The 21,453-nt window shown below is 56.6% G+C and overlaps 1 protein-coding gene across 1 annotated transcript in view; it reads left to right on the top strand.

The window, feature by feature from the left end:
• The window catches only part of KSR2 (kinase suppressor of ras 2), a gene marked incomplete at its 5' end in the record, with an annotated part of 43,753 nt that continues 25,452 nt past the window's right edge, over positions 3,153–21,453 (top strand). The window contains 4 exon segments of the mRNA XM_021413050.1: positions 3,153–3,293; positions 4,008–4,158; positions 7,009–7,498; positions 17,494–17,675. Coding sequence (XP_021268725.1) covers positions 3,153–3,293; positions 4,008–4,158; positions 7,009–7,498; positions 17,494–17,675 — 964 coding nt within the window.

The raw sequence follows: 21,453 nt of genomic DNA on the forward strand, positions 1-21,453 counted from the left end.
CGAGGGGGGACCGCGGCGCCGGAGGATGCTCGGCCGCAGCTCCCGGGGCGCGCCGGGCCTCCTCCGTGTCACCGCGGTGTCCCCTCGGCGTCCCCCGGCCTCCGCGCGTCCCCACCGCCGGGATCCCGCGTCCAACCCCCGCGCTGCGTCCCACGGCCTGGCTGCATCCCCGCTGCCTCCAGGCTCCTGTATCCTCGCCAGGCTGCGTCCCTTTGGCCGTGCTGCTTGCTCCGCACGGGGCTGCGTCCCCGCGGCCTGGCCTCGTCCCTTTCTCCAGGATCCTAAATTCCTACGAGGCTGCACCCTTGGTCCTGCCTGCATCCCTTCCTTCGGGCTCCTTTCTCTCCATCAGCTGCATCCCTTTGGCCTGCCTGCATTCTAGCCATGGGGCTGCAATCCCTACGGTTCCACCACATCCCTTTGGTTCCCCAATTCCCCATCAGCCTGCATCCTTTCAGTGGGGCTGCATCCCTTTCTCCAGGCTCCTAATGCCCCACTGAGCTGCATCCCTGTGGCCTGGCGGCATCTTTTCCTCCAGGTTCTGAGCTCCCCATCAGCCTGTGTCCTTTCCTCTGCGCTCCCACCTCCATCAGGGATGGCCACGGCCCTTTGGCCAGGTTGCATCCTACCCACCAGGATCCTAAATCCCCACTAGGCTGCATCGCCGTGGCCTGGCTGCATCCCTTCCTCCTGGTCCCTAAATCCTCACCAGCTGCGTCCCTTTGGCCAGGCTGCATCCTATCCACAGGGCTGCATCCCTATGGTTTGGCCACATCTCTTCCTCCATGTTCCTAATTCCCCACAGGGTTGCAGGGTTCCTCCATCCTCACTGGGCTGTACCCCTTTGTCTGAGTTGGATCCTACTCTGTGGCCTGGCCTCATCCCTTCCTCCAGGCTCCCCCTCAGGCCGCATTCTTTCCACTGGACTGCATCTCTTTGGCCTGGCCACATCCACGACACCAGATGGGGAAACGACGGGGGCTGCGGGAGGGGGTCCCACGGAGAGGATTTTGGAACTGTGGCAGTTTTGGGGAGGACAGTGCAGGTTTACCCAGCTGGTTGTGCCCGCTTTGCCCTGGCTGCACCCGGTACATCCCACCGCCCTGTATGGGCTGGCACCTCCCTCTCCAAGATGGGGCCGAGGGAGATGATGGAGAGGATGGATCCGCTGGTGGGCTCCTGGTGGCATTGTCCCAGGGTTCTTTGGTGCCAGCAGGGCCACGCATGGCCCTGAGCCGTCACCGCTGCGTCCCAAGGCCGTGACGCAGGTGCGGGGGCACCGCTCGGCTGGAGCAAGGCGGGGGGGTGGGTGCTGCCATGGGTTTATTTTCCTAAATCCTTGTTTCGAAGGATGAAGAGCAAAGCTTCTACTCGTTTCTTTGATTCTGGGGTCCCCGTGGCGTGGCATCTGTCCCTATTGGGGTGACACTGCAGGGAAATCCCACTGGGGGTCACCAAAGGGCTGGAGAGCCCCGAGCACAGCCTGGCTGCTGCCAGCTCCATCACAGGGGACTGACTTTAAGGGGATCCTGCTGCTGCTGGCCCTGCAGGGAGAGGCACCCGAGTTGGAACCCCTGGGGGCACGCATGCATGTATGAAACATGCACCTATGTGTAAAGTGCACGTGGATAGACAGAGCAACACATACACGTCTGCATACAGGTGTGACAAAGGCTCTGCTGCCCCCAGGCAGCCCCCTCCCGCTACCTGCAGCCCCCCAGCACTGCCCCTGTGTCCCTCTGTGCCCACTTCACAGATGGAGAAACTGAGGCACAGATAAGCCAAAAGGGCTGCGTGGTGTCACAGGTGGCAGCACAGGATCCCAAGCATTTGGTGTGGAGGTGGAGGGCACGGTGCTGCCTTTGGGATGGCTTCTTTATGCCCATGCAGGCCCAGGGGATGCTGCTGGAGCAGGATCCCACCTGCGCCCTCGTTAGCGCTAACGAAGCGCCTCTGCTCTCCCCAGGCTGTGAGGCAGGTGTCCCCACCTGCAGCTCGGAATAGGTGCATCCGTAGGGAATCTGCATTTTTTTCCCATCAGGTCCCGGTCCCATCCTTGCCCAGCTCCTGGCCCGTCCCTGTGACACTGGTGGCACTTCTGCCCCATGCCCCGGCCCTGTCCCCATGTCAGTGCTGGTGCAGCTTGGGCACCCCTCTGCTCCCCGCCCCAAGGAGCGGTGCTGGGACAGAGGTACTTGGAGGCAGCGCCGTGCCCAGTTCTCCCCATGGCCGTGCAGTTCTGCGTGGGGCTGTGTGCGTTCCAGCCTTCCTGTAGGGACGGGGAAATGTTTGTATGGTGTACACACAAATCTCAGCGGTGTGAGCCCCTTTGGGGTGGGAACGAGGGCACAGTGCTCCCCACCCCTTCACTTGGAGGAAGGATGGCTTAAGAAGCATCCATAGGGACCGCCCCAGCTCCATGGGGTGTTGCAGAGACCTCATACGGCTTTCTTGGCTGGCTCTCTGTTGCTTTATTGTGACAATAATTTTTGGTAATTAACCTCAGTCTGGTTGGGAACCAGTGGGGTCAGGAGCTCCTGCACCAGAGCTGGGGGGGTGCCACATCCTTGTGCCCCTTAGTGCCGCACCGTGGGCCCATCCATCCCACCGTGCATCCTGCTCCCGACACGTCTATTTTTGGGGCGCTGGGCAGGGGCACAGCACCATCTAGCGCTGCCGGCGGCGGGGAATCTCCCAGCTGGAGAGCGGAGTGGGAAATCCCTGCAGGCTCCCGGGGCTCTGCTCTACATTTCCCAGAAAGGAGGGCAGGCGCTCGGCGGCGTTATTTTGGGAGCTGCGCGTGTGAGCGCGATGGTGGCTTCGTGGTGGTGCTGGGCCCGGGGAAGGAGGTGGGTGCGTGCTGCTGGCGTGGGAAGAGAATACGGAGTGATGCTCCAGGTGTGGGGGGCTGGAGGGGTCTCTGCACCAACACGAGGCGTGGGTTGGGTCAGCAGGTGAGCAGTGATGGAGAAGGGGTGTCCCTGTCCCTCCCGCCCATGCATTAGGGGGATTCTGGGGGGCAATGTCCATCTGTCCCTAGAGCGGAGGGATGTGGGGTTGGGGATGAAGGAGCTGAGATTGCCCCCGTTGACTTCTAGCCTGATGGAGAGGGAGAGGAGGGGGCTCCCATGGGGTTTTCCCTTCTCTCGCAGAGCAAGCTGGTCAAGTACTTCAGCCGGCAGCTCTCCTGCAAGAGGAAGGTGGCCCTGCAGGAGCGCAATGCCAAGCTGGAGGGCTTCCCCCAGCTCCTGCACTGGTTCCGCATCGTCGACATCCGCAAGGAGGTGATGGAGGTAGGGCTGGGGACCCAGCTCATCATCTCCTGGGTTGGGGCGATCCACCCATTTCCTGAGTTGGAGGTCCTTACCATCTCCCACACTGGGGGGATCCATCCCATCATCCCACAAGTTGGGGATCCATCCTATCATCTCCTGGGTTGTGGTGATCCACCCCATCTCCAGGTTGGAGGTCTATACCATCCCCCAGGTTAGAGGGATCCATCTCATCATCCCCCAGGTTGGAGATCCATCACATTGTCTCACAGGTTGGGGTGATCCATCCTGTCTCCTGGCTGGTGATCTCCCGAGTTGGAGGTCCATGCCATCTCCCACACTGGGGGGATTCATCCCAGCTCCCAGCTGCGGGACTCTTGCATGAAATTTGTTGAGAGGACGGTTGTTCCCCAGGATGGAGGCTGCCTCGGAGCAGTGCTTTTGGGCTACAGGGTCACCATAGCAAGTGGTGGTGGAAAACGGGGTGGGAGGACAGCAGGGTGCAATTGTTTTACTGCATGGAAAGATGCTACAAGGGGGTGGTGCTGGCCAGAGCCCCCCATGGCTCTGCCACCTGCGGGTGGGGACACCCTACTGCTGTGCAGGATGCATCCACGTAATCCTCCAGAACCCCCCCAGACCCCAAATCCCTTGGGTGCTCATTGAGCAGCAGATACCCATGGGCGGTTTTCCTCTCTCTCTCTCTCCCCCCCCCCCCCCCCCAAACCCCGGTAGGAAATAGCCCCCGGGCAGCTGAGCCTGGAGGAGCTGCTGGAGATGACGGATGACCAGGTCTGTGAGACGGTGGAGAAGTTTGGGGCCAACAGTGAGGAGTGCGCCCGCCTCAACGCGTCCCTCTCCTGCCTCCGCAGCGTCCACAAGTCTGGTGAGCAGGGCTGGCCCCCGGCGGGGGGGGGGGGGGGGGGGAGGGGGCTGTGGTCACATCCCACTGTGACCTGAGGAGTGACACCCAAAGGCTTGGGAGCGGGCGGTTGTGTTCTGAAATAGGGAGAGGAGACCCTGTTTGGGTGCTGGGTACATGTTGGGTACAAGCTGCGTGCATCCCCGTGGTTGGGTACCAGCCACGTACATCCCTGTGGCAAGGAGGCTGGTGGAGGGGGGAAGCCCTGTGGCCTCTAAAGGCCGCATCACGCAGCATCCTTGAGCCGAAGCCCCGCACCTGCGCGGGGGGCGGCCCGGGGGGGAGGGCTTAACGGCGTCGCTGCGGTGCGACGTGGCCGGGCGGTGGCAGCAGAGATCCGCGGAGACGCTGCGGTGCTCGGGAGCGGAGACTAGAGGCTGGAACGGGGGTGTTGGAGGCTGGAAATGGGGGGGGGGTTGGAGGCTGGGGGTGGCAGGAGGGCGGGGGTTCCCTCCGTGGGGCCATCTCTCGGCATCCTTGGGCTGTTTGTATCCCCATGTGCCGCGCTGTCCTCCTTCCCCAGGAGCATCCCTTGCGGGTGGGGAGGGGGAGGTTTGGAGCCCCCCAGGCTGCTGCCGTCCTCTCCGGTGCTTCACTGCACCCCGGAGGAGGATGGGTCACGCAGGGGGATGAGGATGGTCCTCGCTCACACGAGAGCAACCCAGTGCATGGGGGGGATGGAGGAGGATCCCTGCTGGGGCTGTGACCCGCTGCGGGGTAGCGGCAGAGCAGCGAGGTGGGAGGGCTGCAGCCCAGCCTGACATTTCCTGCAGAGCCCCACTGCCCCAAAGGACTTCTCCCCAAATCCAGCTCCTGCCTGGCTTTCTGCCCTCTTCCCTTTGGCATTTTCCCTAAATCTCTCCGATATTTGAGGAAGGGCATCGCCACTTTCCCCGGAGCCCGGGCAGGCTCTCAGCCAACGCTTTGTTTAAACACCTTTGACTTTTAAAGCCCGGTGCAAACAAACGCAGCTTTACTTGCCCCCCCTCCTGCCCTTTTTTTGGGCTGCACTTGGCCGAGGGAATTCCCATTTGGAAAACACACGCGAGCCCTCTGCTCAGGCGGAGATGCTGAGAGCCTCAGCTGGAAGCGGGAGCCGGGGGCTGCGGGAGGGCACTGAGCTGCCCCTGGTTGCTCCTGCAGCTGCAGCGTGTCACCCCGCGCAGTGACAGCCCTGCCAGTGCCATTAAGGATCAAGGCGCTGCCTCTCCGAGGCCTCACCTAACGTATCCGCCAGCTGCAGCGGTGGTTGATTTCTGGGAGCCCAGATTAGCGTTAATAAAGCAGGGATGAGGTGCGGCGTGAACCTTCTCCATCCATCTCTATTTATCGAGTTGCTCGTTAGGGGCTGCTAATCTCCCAAGCCAATTCCCTGTGCGGATGGGGCTGGGAGGAGGAGGGTTGCTCCTTTGCAGCTCCCATGCAATGTGTTTGCCGGGGGGGTTTGGGTCTGATGGGGGTCCATTCGGACCCACATGTGTGCTGGAAGGTTCCCTGGAAAGCACACAGATAGCACACACGTTGCTCCATCAAACCCAGCACCAACCCTGTATTTAAGCCCGGTGTTACTGTGCTAACCAGCAGTATTGGATTTCTCCCCGCTGCGTGCTCGGCTGCAGGATTTATTAGCGGACCAGGGCTCGGAGCGGCATTAATGTGGGATGAAGTGAGAGCTGAGCAGTGCCTGCGGATGCAGCTGTGCGCTGGGGTTACTGGTGGTGTGTGGGGAATGGACCTGTGCTGTGTTTGTGTGCGGCCACAGGGACGTGGGACCCTCTGTCCCGAATTCTGCCCAATGCGGGGGAAAGCTTTGGCTTTGGAGCGGCCGAGAGTGACTTTAGAAGTATAATGAGGTGTGGGATGGAGAAGGGTGATGTGAAGTGCTGGGCATCCTCATTTCAGGGCCAGCCTGTGGGCTGCCCCATTGGGAAGGTGCAGCCTGCGGGGAGCATCCCTCGGTGCATGGTGGGGACAGGGCTGGGTGCCACGCACGGTGTCAGTGCCCGCCCGGTCACTGGGTGCTGCTTTTGGGGAAGGAAAGGGGAAAAGCTGCCCCGAGCTCCCCGGGGGTGCTGTTCCCTGGGTTTGGCATCACCTCACACAGATCCCACTGGGTGGCAGCATTCCTGTATGGCACAAGGCCTGAGGTTTTCCTCCTGAAGGATTTACATCCTCGTTAGCTTCATTTTCTGCTTTAGAACAGTCCAAGAAAACCCCTCACCCCCTCCCCCCTATCAGTCTAATCCCAAAGCTTTTGCAATCCCAAAGCCCTCTCCTCCCTTGTTTTACCCCTCTCTGAGCCTGAAGCAAAGCGCTCCTCTTGGAGAGGCTCAGCTAGATAACGGGGCTGGCAATTAATAACCAAACAAAGGGATGGGGAGAGGCGCTTTTAAAATAAAGAGATGACATTTCTTATGCTGCTTGCCTTTGAGGCAGCGATCAAAAGCGGCCGGGGCCAGGAGCTCGCAGCCGCTCCATCACTGTGGCACTCTGAAGTCACAGCCGACAGCTCCTTACTCATCCCCGCACCACAGAGACTGATAATGAGGGGCTGCGAGGTGCCACGCTCCCCTTTTTTTGGTCTTTCCCCCCTTTTTCGTTTCTGCAAATTGCACCAGTACAAAGGGGTGAGATGAGATGGGGGTGTCGGAGCTTGGATTGGGCTCTTTGTTCCCAGGGGGGGGTTGGGATGGATGGGGGCTCAGCACTCGCACCCAGACCCCTCCATGAGGGTGTGGGCTGTGTAGGGTGGGACGGGAGCATCTGGGGGCTGTGGGGCACCCACCCCATGGCCCCATGTGTGCTCTGTCGCAGGCGGCAGCCTCTCCAAGCAGGACTGGACCATCCAGTGGCCCACGGCGGAGCCGGGCAAGGAGAACCAGCCGGGCTGTCCCCCGGAACCCGCCCCGTGGGGCCGCACGCACCTCTCGGCCAGCCCCAAGCCCCCCGCCAAGTGCGCCCAGCACCACTGCCACGGCCCCCTCTACACGCACGTGGACCGCCTGACTGTGGAGGGCCACCCGGGGCTGTGTCCCCCCGTGGAATCCGGCCACCGCTCTCTGCCTCCCTCCCCGCGGCAGCGGCACGCCGCGCACACCCCGCCGCGCACCCCCAACATTGTCACCACCATGACGCCGCCCGGCACGCCGCCGCTGCGCCGCAGGAACAAGCTGAAGCCCCCCGGCACCCCGCCGCCCGCGTCCCGAAAGCTCATCCACCTCCTGCCCGGCTTCACCGCCCTGCACCGCAGCAAGTCGCACGAGTTCCAGCTGGGGCACCGCGTGGACGAGGCGCACACCCCCAAGTAAGTGGAGTCACCCGTGTAAGCCGCCGTCCCTGGGGTCCCAAATGGTGCCTCTGGCCCAAGGGAGCGGCATGGAGATGCGACAGGGTGGGGTTAGGGAAAGGTTCTGCACCGGGGGGAGGTGAGCATGGAATGGGCTCCCCAGGGCAGTGAGCTCAGGAAGCATTGGGACACCGCTCTCCGCCATAGGGTTTGGGTTCTGGGTGTTGTGTGTGTTGCCCAGGGAGGTGGTGGTGTCACCATCCCTGGAGGTGTCCAGGGAACGTGGAGATGTGGCTCTGAGGGACGTGGTCAGTGGGGGTGACCTTAGAGGTCTTTTCCAACCTTAGTGATTCCATGATTCTATGGGGCCTGGGGTTGGACTCGGTGATCTCTGTGGGTCCCGCACACCTTGGGTTATTCCATGCTGCTGTGCTGGGATGTGATTTCGGGGTGAACACCCCACCAAGGCAGGGCTGGGACCCAATGTGCAGCCGGGCCACGAGATATCAACAAGGGAACAAGTCCTCTTCCAGCCGCAGCATGCAGGTTTCCCACACCTTCCCCTATCGCCGTTCCCGGTTCCTTTGCATCCCCGGCATTAGCGCGGCACTCCAGCTGCTCCTGCTCTGCAGCCCGGTGCCGGCAGAGGCTGCTGCTGTGCTGGGGAGCAGACCTGTCCCTGCCCGCTCCTTCGGGCCCTTTTAGGGAGCAAACCCCAAACCCTCCAGCTCGGTGCTGCAGGTGGGTGGCAACATGGGGCGATCCTACAGCCCCCTCCCATGTGTCCACGTCCCCAGCAGCTGTGGCAGCGCTCGGTGCAAGCAGTGAGGGCAGCCATCCTCCTCCTGCATGGACAGTGATGGATTTCTGTCTGTAAATGGGAAATGCTTTGGGAAATGATTCGATATGGGCTCCTGCAAGGCGACACTTGGGCACCTGCACCCCCCCGCCGTTGCTTTTGGTTCCCCTGAGTCATTTGATCATTGCACACCCGGGGTCACGATGACACGGCTTTAGGGTGAGGCTGGAGATGTGTACAGAGCATGAAAGCTTTCATCTGCTGCTTCCCCATGGGGATGGGTGAGGCAGGGAGTGTGGTGCGTGACTTCCTTGCACGAGCCAAGGAGGGCTCATAAAATTCAGAAAGCACTTTTGCGTGAATGCAGATCACGGCCCCATCCCCGACCGTGTCCCTCTGCCCGGTGCCACCTTGGGTGCTGGGATGATTCCCCATTGCTGACCGCCAGCTGCAGCCCAAGGGGTGATTAAACTCAATTAATAGAGGAAAGGGAACAAATGTGGATAGGGCATCAGTGGGGTGCTCTTCTGGGGGTACGGAAGGATGGGGTGCAGCGAGACCCAGCCTCTCCAGAGCTGCTCGGAGTGCTGAGAAGGTTAATTTTCTCTAATGGCACTTAATGATTTTCAGGAGGCAACCACTAAATCCCGCTTCCTAATCCCATTAGTGCTCCGGGATAGCAATTAGCGCGTTTAGGAGGCAGCTTCATTTCGCCCTGCCCTGCAGCAGCTGAACACGGAGCAGTGCTCCAGCCCGGGCGCTTTTCCTGGCAGGGAGAAGGGCGTTCTTGGGCTGTTATCAGCTAATTCTTATTTAATGGCCGCGTGCGTTCTGGGGTGGCTTCTCTTAATGTCATCGCTTTCACCACGTCCCCCTCCTCTGTGCTCGCTGCAGGAGGCAGTTTTCTTCCTGACCTCAGCCACGAGGATCGCTGAAATGGAGCTTTTGGCTCGAAATGGTTTTTCTCAACTACTCTGCTGCACGCTCGTGCTTTCAGCAGGTTAACCTCCTCATTACCGCGTGTGTAGCTTCACACTGCCTCTTTGCAGACCCCCACCTGGTGGGATCCACCCCAGGGTCTGTTCCTTGGGGCATTCCTCCACCCCCTGGGCTGTCCCCGATGGGGATGGGTTGACGAGTCCTCTGGGATGGCTGTGACCGCTGCAAGACCCCGGGCTCAGCTCTGTCCCCACGAGTGAGTTTTCTGCTGCTTTCCTTTTCGTGATAGCTCGTGCATTTGCTCACTTTTTGCTTCAGAGCTTGTTTCTAGGGTTTAATCCGTTCTGTGTGCTGAAGCCTTCTGCAGCAGGGGTTAAACTTTGGGAGCTTACAGCCTCCAGTTTCTGACCGTAACTCCGGGGCATGGAACATTACTCCTCGAAAGATCCCCTGGCTTCCATAAATCCACAATCCATAAACATCTCATGATTGGTCTTGAAATGGAAACCAAACATTTAGAGTGGTTGATAATATAATGCCCATTTAATACCTCATGAGTTCCATGGGTCATTTACATCTTTCATGGGTAGTTAATGATTATTCATCAGCAAGAAGGCAAAAAAAAAAACAAAACCAAACAAACAAACTCAAACACCAAACCCAATAAGTAACCTCACAAAGCAAACAAAGTCGGAGTGGAAAATCTTAAAAAAGACATTATCTGGGGAGAGAAGTTGAGATGGTTCAAAGGGAGTGCGGGAGCCTGGGTTAACCCCTGCAGGGGCGTGGAGGGGAGAGGTTTCAAGGGAACACTGTCTTGGGAATTGCACTGAGGGCACTTGTGCAGATGGGGTTGGGTGTGCTGGTGGGAAAGGTGGCTGGGGATGGTCACCTCGCAGCCCTGTGGGCGCTGAGGTTGGGTTTGGATGCTGGTTTTCGAAGGCTGGATGGTGCTGTCTGGGATGGGGACTCTTTCCCTTGCCCTTGTGCTATTTCCAGCTCTAACCCAGTTTCCTTCTGCTCATTTCTGTAGCACCTGACACCATCCAGTGCTCACATCTGGCACCTCTGCTGTGGGTGGTTGCTTCTCTATCCTGTGTAATAGAGAACCCCCTGAGAATGGTGCATCCCCTGCGTCCCTTACTCTTCCCTTTCAATTCACGTTCCCCAGGCGCTGGCTCTGCCCTGAGCAGCCCTGCTGGGAGCAAACAATGCTTCAATGAGGGCAAAAACGTCCCCTCAGAAGAGCTGGGCTGTGCCATGAGCACGCTCTTTTCATAAGGCATTGCTCAGCATCGTTCCTGCCGTGCTTGGGCTGAGCATCTGCAAAACCACCCTGGAGCTGGAGCAGCCGGGTTACCCCAGCATTTGCCATGTATCCCTCAGGAAAAAGAGGATCCCCATGTACCTGGATCCACGCTGGCTCAACCGCGGCCATTTGTAGGGTGGGCTGAAGTGGGGCACCCAGGCAGGAACCTGAGAGCAGAGGGCTCCCACCTGCTGCCCACTCTCATTCATCCCTGTGCTCTGCAGCCTTTGCAGTAATGATATTTTCCCCTCGTCTCAACCCCAATCACCGCTCTTACCAAGCAGATCAATTATTTCCTGTTCTGCATGGGCTGCATCGAGGCAGCTCTTGTCTGGCACCGCTGCTTCCAGCCTTGGTGATGCACGTGGGCTCCTGGCCATGGGGCTGAGCAGTAGTGACTCTCCCAGAATGTGCACACAGTCCCTAGGCAGTATCCTAAGGGTTGTGTTTTCCCTCTTGTACGCCGCCTGAAAACGCAGAGACCAACCCGGTCCTGGTTGCAGAGTGGGGATCGGGAGAGCCAAACAAGCAGCATCCCTCTGTTTCCAAACAGCCCTCCTGATTAATCTCTGTGCTTTGGTGGTGAGTCAGTGGAGCCGTGCACAGGTTCTGGATCACCTCCAACCTTCTCGAAGCACGGCTCGCACACCGCGCCCTGACAGTGATGGGTTGCCTCCATCCCGAGCTGGCTCTGTGCTGCCATCATCCCACTGCTCCGGGCTCTGCTTCTCCTTAGGTATGTCATTAATGTTAATTACTGCTGCGGCACTCCATCAAGAGGAGCTGGAGCTTTCACACGCTTGGAGGAGAAACTTCTCACCGTGTCCTTTAACGAGGAGCCCGGCCGCCTCTCGCCACTCGGCGAGCTGTGAGCCTGGTGGTGCATTTAGATCAAGTTTGACGTCAGGGTGGGAGGTGCGGGGCTCTCACTGCTGGCAGTGTGGTGCGGTGTCGGTGCAGGACAGGAGGGCACGGGAAGGGCAGAGTGCTGCAGGAGATGTCCCACCCAGAGCTGGGGCATTGGCCCGGAGGTCAGGCTCAAGCTGATCACAGAATCGCAGAGCAGCTGGAGTTGAGAGGCACCTTAAAGAGCATCCAGTTCCAGCCCCCAGGGGCTGATTGCCCCCCTCCAGATCAGGCTGCCCAGCGCCCCATCCAGCCCAGCCTTGATCCCCTCCAGGGCAGCCAGGGCTTCTCTGAGCTTCTCTTTCTCTCCCAGCTGTGGCTCTGTAAGGACAATGAGAAGCATCTCCCACAGCATCTTCCTTATGTGCCCCAAGGTATGGGCGAGCTCATTTCCCCTTCATCGCTATGGTCATCCCCATGTGGGCAACACAGGGACCCGGGACTCTGCTGGCTTCCTGGGCAGTTACAAGGAGGAAGGAGAGCTGCCGAGGAACTCAGGCTCCCCCCCAAAACAGAGTTTGCTCTGAGTTCTCCTCTCCTTCTCCTTTGGAACAGCGCTCCCCAAGCCCACCATGCTCACAGCGTGCATCAGATCATTGTGCCCCATGGCAGCCCATGAAGAGAACTTCCCATAGCCTTGTCTGAGATGAAAGGTTTGCAGCACCATAATTAGCTTAATGAACCTCTGCCTAGGGCTTTCCAGGCACGGGCAGCCTGTGCTTCCCCTCTGGTGGTGTGGATTGTTGGGAATTGCCTCCAAAAATGGGAGCATGCACGGAGGCTGTGCAGCACACTGCTCTGCCTTGGGATGGAGAAGGTCCATTGTGAGCTCCCCGTCCCCTTGGCGCTCACCATTCGCTTTTCAGTGGTTAGCATGGAGATGACAATGCGGGGAAACAGAGCCAGCATCCCTCTTTGAGCCACTCCCAAGCTGGGAGGAAATCCCCAAATCCTATCAAACCACCTATTTCTTTTACCAGTTCAGGGGCTCCACCACCTGTCCCCATCCCCTCCCTTCCCCACACCTGGAGTGCCTGGCTGCTGGAGTCTGTCTGCTGTCCTTGTGCACTCAGAGGAACATCAGGAGGAAACCAAGGAAGCAGAAATGCCTAACGAGCAGCAGGACCTCCAGGCAATTAGCTCCTCGCCTCCTCCCCGCAGCACCCTCAACGCAGAGCGCGCGTCCCGGGGGCTGCAGCTCCCTTCAAAGAGCCTCCGAGTGCCGTCATTCGCAGCAGCGCTAAAAAGTTCTGCTTTGTGCTCCAGAAAGAGAATAATAGATCAGTGAGAGCCGAACCTCAGAACGCAGCCGTGCTGGGGAAGCGGGGACGGGCACTTGGATCAATATTTCACTGTTGGCTTTGATATGGGAACCCGCGGCCGGAGCAGGGGGCTCTGGTTGCCTCTTGCTGTAATGAGGATAAATGTAACATCTGGTAGGTTGGGTTTGATTTTTGAGATATCAAGCCAGTATTGCTCAGTGCTGGCTGTGTGAGAAGGAGTCTCTCTGCTCAGCAGCACACCGCTTTTCCCTGCGCTTGGCCCCACGCCTCGGTTTTGGGTATTCTGGCAGCTCGCTTTGAGACCCATTCAGGAATGGAGCAGAAGGGGCACTTCCTCCTGAAATTTTTAACGTAAGATCGAATCTGTGGGCTTTCCCCCTTTTTACAGCCATTCCCCATCCGTTCTGCTGGCCCCGAGGTGGCCGCGTGCCACGCAGAGCTCCTTGCACTGATTTAATACAGAATATCGCGCAATTAAGGCAGTCAAGAGGCCATCAATCTTCAGGGCTGAATCCCGACTGCCACAACCCAGACGGCCGCAGTCTTTAATCCTTTGCAGAGAGCTCACTGAAATGCTGATGATTTCTTTCTGTTTATTTTTTTTTTTAATTTTTCACCCTGGTTCCCTTCCTTTACAAGCAGCGCCGGCGCTGAAAATTGGAGTGTGCTGGAGAGGAGCGGAGCGGTGAATAACACCCAGCGCGGTGCGAGCAGGTGCAGGGGCACATCACCTGCTTCCACAAATTGCCTCTTTTAAATCTTTCTATTAAAATAATGACGGGGGCAGGCTGACAGCACGTGCCTGCAGAGCAGGTACTCAGCCCGCTTGTTTATCCAGCCATTATCCATGCAGGTTTTATTTGGCAGCAGGGCATGGGGAACCGTGGGGTGAGCAGCCCCACTCCTGTCCCTTGCTGGGATGGCCGTGGTTATCCATCCCCTGCAAGGAAGCCGGAGGGGTGGTGCGTGGCGTACATCATGCATTGAACATTTCCTTCCCCATTGGTGCGTGTTGATGCTCGGCACATCCTCCCCCTCTCCCTTTTGTTGGGATGAGCAGATCCCATCCCAGCCCCACACACACCTGCCTCCTTTTGTCCCGCGTCGGCCCCTGTTTGTCACCGCTGCCTGAAACTCTCTATTTCTTTCCCTGCTGCCGGTGATGAACGTTAGAGTGATTTGCATAGCGGGTGGGGATGGGCCCTTGGGGTGGATTGACACCTGAAGGGATCTGCATGGAGCACCTGGCGCTGCCGCGATCTTTTTAAGTATCTCTTTTAGAAAATGATCACCATTTGTTTAGCAAAACCTTGCATGAAATGATGTCCCTGATGGGAAACGTGCCGTCCTATGTGCTAGTGCTAGGGATGAGCTGGTGGCTCTGGTGCTGCTATGGGTCAGGCTTTGGGCTGGGGGCGGTCACGTCTGTGGCCCATGGCATTGATGGGGGCAGTGAGGGGGAAAACAAAGGTTTGGGGGCAATTGTTCTCAGAAAGAGCAGTGATGCATTAGCAGAAGCTGCCCAGGGAGTGGTGGGGTCACCGTCCCTGGAGGTGCTCCAGAATGGTGGGAATGTGGCACTGAGGGTCAGTGGGCATGGTGGGGGTGGGCTAGGGGTGGGCTTGGGGATCCTAGAGATCTTCTCCAGCATGAATGATTCCATGATTCTATGAAATGGTGAAAGAAATAGATGTGGTGTTTGGATTTGGGGGTTTTCCTCCCAGTCTGAGGCCGGCTCAAGGAGGGGGCTCTTGTCCCCATGGCAGTGCTGCCCCTGAGGGTGACGCCGTGGTGTCACTCCGGTGCTACTCCTCAGGTTTCGGTGGCTTTGAGCCTGGAGAGGGGGCTCTTTGTGCTCCTGTTTGCTTCACAGAAAGCTTAAAAAAAAAAAAAAAAAGAAATAAGTGGGATATCACAAGCTCCCCAGTGCAGGTCAAGGCTCATTTCAGTGGTCACCCAGCTGTGACCGCAGGACGCTGCTCCCCGCGCTGTGACGTGGGACACTATCACTGCCATCTAAATAGCCCTCTGAGAGCTCTGCTGCTCTGCCTGTCATGCTGCCGTGCCTTCTCCATATCACCACCTTATAGGGTTTCTATAGGGGTTGCCTTCCCCTCCTCCCATATGGGGTTGCAGGCGGGGCCGGGTTAGCACAGCACTAGGTGTGCTGACCCCAGAGACTGCCTGCATCCTACACCCCACTCTCACAAAATCCTGGTTAGCCCCAGTGAGGACCTGGGGCTGTGTCCCCATGCAGGTGGCCTTGGAGCTCTGTGCCCCCTCCTTTGGGGTTGGATTGCTGTTAAGCACCTCACCCTGTGCTGCACTGAGCAGTGTCCTGGGTTCTCCCGTCACAGAGAGAAGTGTTTATGGTAAACAAGCAGCAGCCAGAAGGGAGCTGCTCCGTATCCTCAGCACGCTGCTTCCAGTCTGCAAAGGTCGGTCGGTCTGTCTGTCTGTCAAGCTGTCAGCTCCCCCGGGGGGCACCTGTCCCCGTGAACCTTTCTGGGGGGGAGGATGCTCCAGCAGCAGCCTCCCACTCCCCTCCTCGGGAGCAGCAAGTCTCCCCTCCTCTGTCCCCTCTTTTGGGATGGAGAATGGGACCAGTGCTGTAGTGACCCTCTCCAGTTGGGTGGCAGGGTCAGGGCATTGTGTGTGTTTATTATTATTATTAATTTTTTTTTTTTCTGAGGAAACAGGGAGAGAGAGAGAAAAATCTCTCTCTGTCCAAATCACCCATCCTTCCTAATAACGAAAGCTGTCACCAGCCCTGCTTGGTGAGGAAATGATGCTCTTGGTAAATATTTGGTCTGGAACTGATTTATGAGAGGAAAAAAATGAGATTAGTGGTTAATCACTGCACTGCAGGAAATGCTTTGGGATGGGCTGGGGGGAGCCGCTCCGGGAGCTTCAGCAGAAACCTGGTGGATGTGCCATGGGGTATGCGTGGGAATGCTGGGTTGGGCTGGGGTGGAGGGGCTGGGATGGGATGGAGGGGTCAGGATGGAGAGCGGGGATCAGACTGGCTCTGGGGGCCACTGAACTTCCCCTCATCCTGTTGGTTTGTGGATTTTCTTGAAGGGATGGTGTTTTAGGGTTGGGATGGGTGCAGCGCATGACCAGTATCAACAATGGGACTGCCATACACAGCATTGCTGTAGGTAATCGCTCGCCCTGTGCCCCCAAAGAAGTTATTACAGGGACCCCAAAGGCAGCAGCAGCTTTTCCTGTGCAAGGAAACAATTAGCTTATTAGAGGGTGGGTTAATTTTCATATGCTAACGCGGGCTGGCAAGTGCAGAGTGCTCATTTCCTACCAATTGGCAGGGCCAGATGCCTGGGTGCTCCGGTCAGCACTGCTGGAGCAAGGGCAGAGCAAGGCCTGGAGCAGGTGGAAAAACACATGGGTGTTTGGTGGCTATGGCTGGTGGGGACAAAAGGGAAAGTTTCTGGAGAGCAATGCAGGGGTTTATGCCCTCCTACAGCACTGCATGGCATGGCGTGCCATTGCATGGTGCAACGTGGCATGGCACAGCATGGCATGGTGCAGCATTTCCTGGCATTGCACAGCACAGCATGGTGTTGCACAGCATTTCCTGGCATTGCACAGCACAACATGCCATTGCACAGTATTTCTTGGCATTGCACAGTGTGTCGTGGCATTGCACAACGTTGAATGGTGCTTGGTTGGGTTCTGGGACCAGATGCTGTGGGTATCCCTGCTGGGCTGCAGCTGGATGCACCCAGCTGCTGCTGCAGAGGTGCCACAATTCATTCCACTCCCACGTTGTTTTCAGTCTAATTAGGATTATAACAATATAGCCAGGAAACAAATGCAGTGGATTGAAGAAAAGGCTGTAATTTGGCTGCACATCGATGCTAACCATACTGTCAACTCATGCGGTGTGATGCTGGGCATACAGGACATCCTCTATCCACATCCAGAAGTGTTTCTTGATAACAGGGCTATTGCTCAAAAAGGGGCTTTCTGTCCCAGATCCTCTGAAGGGGCTGAGCTGCCTTTCCCAGTGTCTGATTTGGGGCACAGCAGCCCTTTTTTTCCCCAGACAGCACAGCACAATCCCCTGGGGTCTCATGGAAATGTTTTCGAAGACTCGTGTTACTGGATCACCAATCCATGCAGGCAGGCTGGAGTGGGAAATCCAAAATATATGGTTTATTTTTTAAGTAGTCCAGTCTGAATCCAGAATCTGGGTGATCCTGGCTCTGATCCTTCTGAGTCCCTTCCAGTTTGGGATGTCCTGTCCTGTCCTGTCCTGTCCTGTCCTGTCCTGTCCTGTCCTGTCCTGTCCTGTCCCGTCTTGTCCCATTCCATCCTGTCTCAACCCATCCCACCCCTATTTGTATTATCCTATTGTATCCCATTCCTATTTCTATTCTGTCTCATCCTTGGGATTTGTGCCTTCAGGTCACCGATGTCTGATGTATCCTTGTGTTGACAGGGATGGTTTTCATGGACATGGAGGAGCAGGGTGGTGGCTGACAGTGGTTTTGGACCCACTGACCCTCTACAGCTAGTTTTTGTGAATGGTAGAGCTCTCAAATGCAATGTTTTCCTTAACATTTCACACGTTGCCTTTTTTTTTGTTGATGGCAGGGAGGGATTGAAACTTTTCACAGTGCTGTGGGTGCCATTATCCTGCAAAAAATGTGGAGCAGCACAGTGTCCCTCTGTGTGAGAACTGCTCCCTGGGTGCACTGTGGGCAACCCCCCAGCTTCCTCACGCCTCACTCCCCTCTCCTTCTTCCTCTCTCAGAACAAAGAAGAAGAACAAGCCCCTCAACCTCAAGATCCACAACAGTGTGGGCAGCTGCGAGAACATCCCAGCGCAGCGCTCGCCACTGCTTTCCGAGCGCTCCCTGCGGTCCTTCTTCGTGGGGTACCCTCCATTCCTGCCCTCCACGCCTCCTGTCCACACCGAAGCCACCTTCTCCGCAAGTGAGTTGCAGCCGGGGGGGATGCGGGGGGACCTGGGCTGCAAACCTGAATATGCGTGCCTGTATATGTGCCAAAAGGCTTGCAATAATTGTTGAGCTATGCAAAAGCAATTGAATTGTTGATGGTATTGCAATATTGCTGGTGTCATGATGGGGGCAGGAGGTTGGCTGCTTTGATTTGGAAAATCCCTGAGCTTTCACTGTGCTGCCTTTTGCTGCTTGAGAGGGGGTTCTCAAGGGCTCCTTTGTGGTTGCAGCCATTGCTTTGCCTCTGTGCATGGATGCTGGGGTTGGGTGCTTGGGCTGGGTGTTGGGGTTGAGTGTTGAGGTTGGGTGTTGGGGTTGGGCACCTGCTGATGCCAAGCCCGATGCAAACCCATGGAGCTGGAGCTCAGCAGCTGGCTCCAGCCCTTGTTTTCTGGTGTGCCTCAATTCATTCAGTAGGGCTGGAAGATGTTACCAGCCAGGTGTGATGCACCACTAGTGGCTTTTCCCTTTGCCCTGTATCTCACACTGGGTGCATGCGTGTAGGACCTTATATGTGGGAAATTTCAAAGACCTTGCAATTTTATAGCATCACAGAATGATTTGGATTGGAAGAGACCTTAAAGACCATCTAGTTCCATTTCTTTCTCAATCCTCTCCTTCAGTCCTATCAGCCGCCATTTAGTGTGGGGACACATCTGGTGTCCTCTTGCTCCCACTTCCTTGGTGCTGGGCACAATGGGAGCTGGCAGCAGCTCTGAGGGCAGCAATGCTATTTATAGGGAGATGTCCAGCTACCTGACGCTGGCTGGCATGGCCAGCAGATTTGCCTGCAGCGAGGGTATTTTTGCATTGCTCTTCCCCCCGCAGTACTGCCTGAGCTCCACTTGCAGCCCTGGGTAGTGGACCAGAAACCGAGGACTAAAGCCCATTCTCTGCAAACCGTGGCTGTGTCTGGTTGCATTAGGCTTCCTCATGCATCAGCATTGGATTACATCCCGTGGTGTGATAACCTGATGCAATGTGGCAGAGCAGGAAGGCGATACAATGAAAAGTGATGGAGTAGCAAATGACTGGCGCTGCTGGAGAGGTGTCTCCTCTCATTTCCCTCCTCTCAGCCCTTCAACTTGCTTGGTTGATGCAAATGTTCATTTTTGGAGCTTGACGTGAGCCATGGAGAGAGGTTGATCCCTGTTGAGAGGTTTTAGCCTCAGCTGCAGCACTCGTTCCTTGCAGAGAGCATCAAGACGTCTGTTGGTCCTGGGCACTGAGCACGCTGCAGGCAAATAGGATGCAAGGCAAAAAATAAGCATGAGGCAAAAAAAAAATCATAATTTTCCAGGTTCTGTCATGTTTCTGCAGTGTTTCTGAACCTTTGTGTTGGCTTCAAGCAGTGTCCCGGGTTTCCTCGTGCTCCTATGGCCCCAACCCTGAGGGTGAAGTGGACGGGGCAGAGAAGCCCTCAGATAACAGGGGGTGATGGGGTGATGTTGGTGAGAAGGGTGGTGGGACAGAACCGCAAAGCAGGTATGCTGTGCTCCCACCCCACGGGTTTCGGAGCTGAGGGTGCATTCTGCAGGCAGCGGCCGGGAGCTGGCCGTGGTGCTGGCGCTGCTTCAGGTAGACGGAGCACAGGGGTTTAACGAGGCTTGAAACCAGGGCTCACTACATTGTGGAGAGAAGATGAGTGATGGCAAGTGGTGAAGAACCATGTTTATGTGTGGGGAGGAGAAAATGGCTCCAGGGCAGCCCGTTCTCCTTGCACTAAGTGAAGAGATCGCAGCACTGGGATGGAGCCTTGTGAGCCCTATGGGAAGCTCCAGGCATGCTTTGGGGACTGCACCTCATTCCCAGCTTCTCATGGGATCTTGGGTTTTCCTATTTGTCTTTAGCGTGATTGGGTTTCCCATGGACTGCTGGATGAGTTAATTTCTCCAAAGTCAGTGCACCAACCTGTCCTTCTCCCCAAGGATCTCCCTCTCCCCATCCCTACGCTTGAGCAACGGACGGGGCTCAACAGCCAACTTCTCCACAGTATTCCTTTTTCAAAGAGCATAGTTCTAAAAACCCAATGGGAGAAAATACCTCTTCCCTGCCTGACATGGTCTGTATTGGTGTGGATCTAGTTCTAGGCACTGAAGCGAAGTAGTGCTGTTGCTGCTTGGTGGAGGTGCTGGGAGCAGCCCTGCAGGGCCCCGGTCTCTCAGGCTGCAGGCAGCTGTCTCCTGATGATTTCCTTTTACCTGCTCATCTGGATGCTCATGGTAGAACCATGCTCCGGACTGAACTGTCCCCAGTGCCAATCTGGTGTGGGGTTGGATGCTTCCTTTTTATTTGTAAGCAGTGGATTTTCCCTAATTGCCATGAGTTTGCATCTGGAGCATGAGGGAGAGGGTTGGCATTGCAGAAGGACCCTTTCCTCCTACAAATCTCAGCAGAGGGGTGAAATCCCCTTCTGGCAGGGCCAGGATGCCCAGGAATTCTGATCTGAATTGACTTTTATTAGAAGACAAGCAGTAGAGAGAAAGAAATAAATTTTGGGGTGCCCTTGAATTGTAGCTTGGCCTCAGACTCATAGAAGGACAGCAGAAGGCTTGTCTGGCAACATTCACACTCAGGCTTGAGAACCCTCCTGAGGGTCTGCCCCCAGAGATGGATTTTGGCTGACCCCTGTGTCCATGTGTCCCTCCAAGGGGGGGGTCGTGGCGCCTATTTCTCCCCAGGGTTAGATTTGCAAGAGTCACTTGCAGATGCAATTATCCTGAGCGTTTCCAGCATCTTTAGGACAGTGAGATTATGCTGAAGGTAGAAGAAGGGAAAGCAACAGGTGAGACCCCACAAGCAGGGAGCTATTGGGGTCCTGGCCCATTGCTGGTGATGCTGCAGGGGCATGGATGGAGATAAAGATGTCTCTGCTCCCCACCCCAATGTGGTGGGCAGGGGGACACTGGGGACATTTGGATGTGGCTCTTGGTGTGCAACATCTGTCCTCACTGCTATCCTTCCTTCTGTGCCCAACCTTGCAGAAGAAAAGGAGAATCCAACGCAACCCAATCCAATGCAACACAATGCCCTGCAAGTACCAGGAGTGAAAAAACATGTAGTTTGTCCTCAGCAAAGTGAAGCAACTCGTGAAGCCTCTGTGTGCAAGGACCTTGCTAAATGCCTTCCCACAGCACACAGCAAAGGCTCTTTCTGTGGCCTGGGGCATGAGCCATGCAGCATCCCTGGTATGTGGAGCTACGAGCAGTGGCCGCACAGTCTTGATCTTGTAGGGTTTCCTATTCTGGCTGCATTGAGCCTGAGAACACAGATTTTTCTGTGCAAGACTGATTAGCCCTGCAAGGCTCGTAATGGGAAGAAAAATCACAATTCCAGCATTTAAGTCAATTAAGTGACCAAACATTATGTTTTGGCCTTATAAATAGGATTGTCATGCTGCAAAGAGGAACTGCTGTTATTATGAAGTGACTTCTGCTTTTTTACCAGAAATGCTCTGGGAATAGCTCTGCCTTGGTTGCCTTGGCTGTTGTTGATGAACTGAGGTTTTGTTTCGGCCTGCAGGATTGTGGAACATTCTTCCACTCCCAACGGGGATGATGCAGGGACATCCCTGTGCTGTGGTGCAACACAAGCCCATGTGAACCTGAGGGAAGTGGCATGTTTCAATCCTGTGCACACTAAAGAAGAAGGCATGCTGGATGCCTTTTTTAACCTGAATTATGCAAAGAATTTATATTTTGTGCACTCACCCACAGATGAATCTCCCAGTGCATTTGGTGAGGGTGAGCAGA

This window comes from Numida meleagris, chromosome 14, assembly GCF_002078875.1.
Source record: "Numida meleagris isolate 19003 breed g44 Domestic line chromosome 14, NumMel1.0, whole genome shotgun sequence".
Taxonomy (NCBI): Eukaryota; Metazoa; Chordata; class Aves; order Galliformes; family Numididae; genus Numida; species Numida meleagris.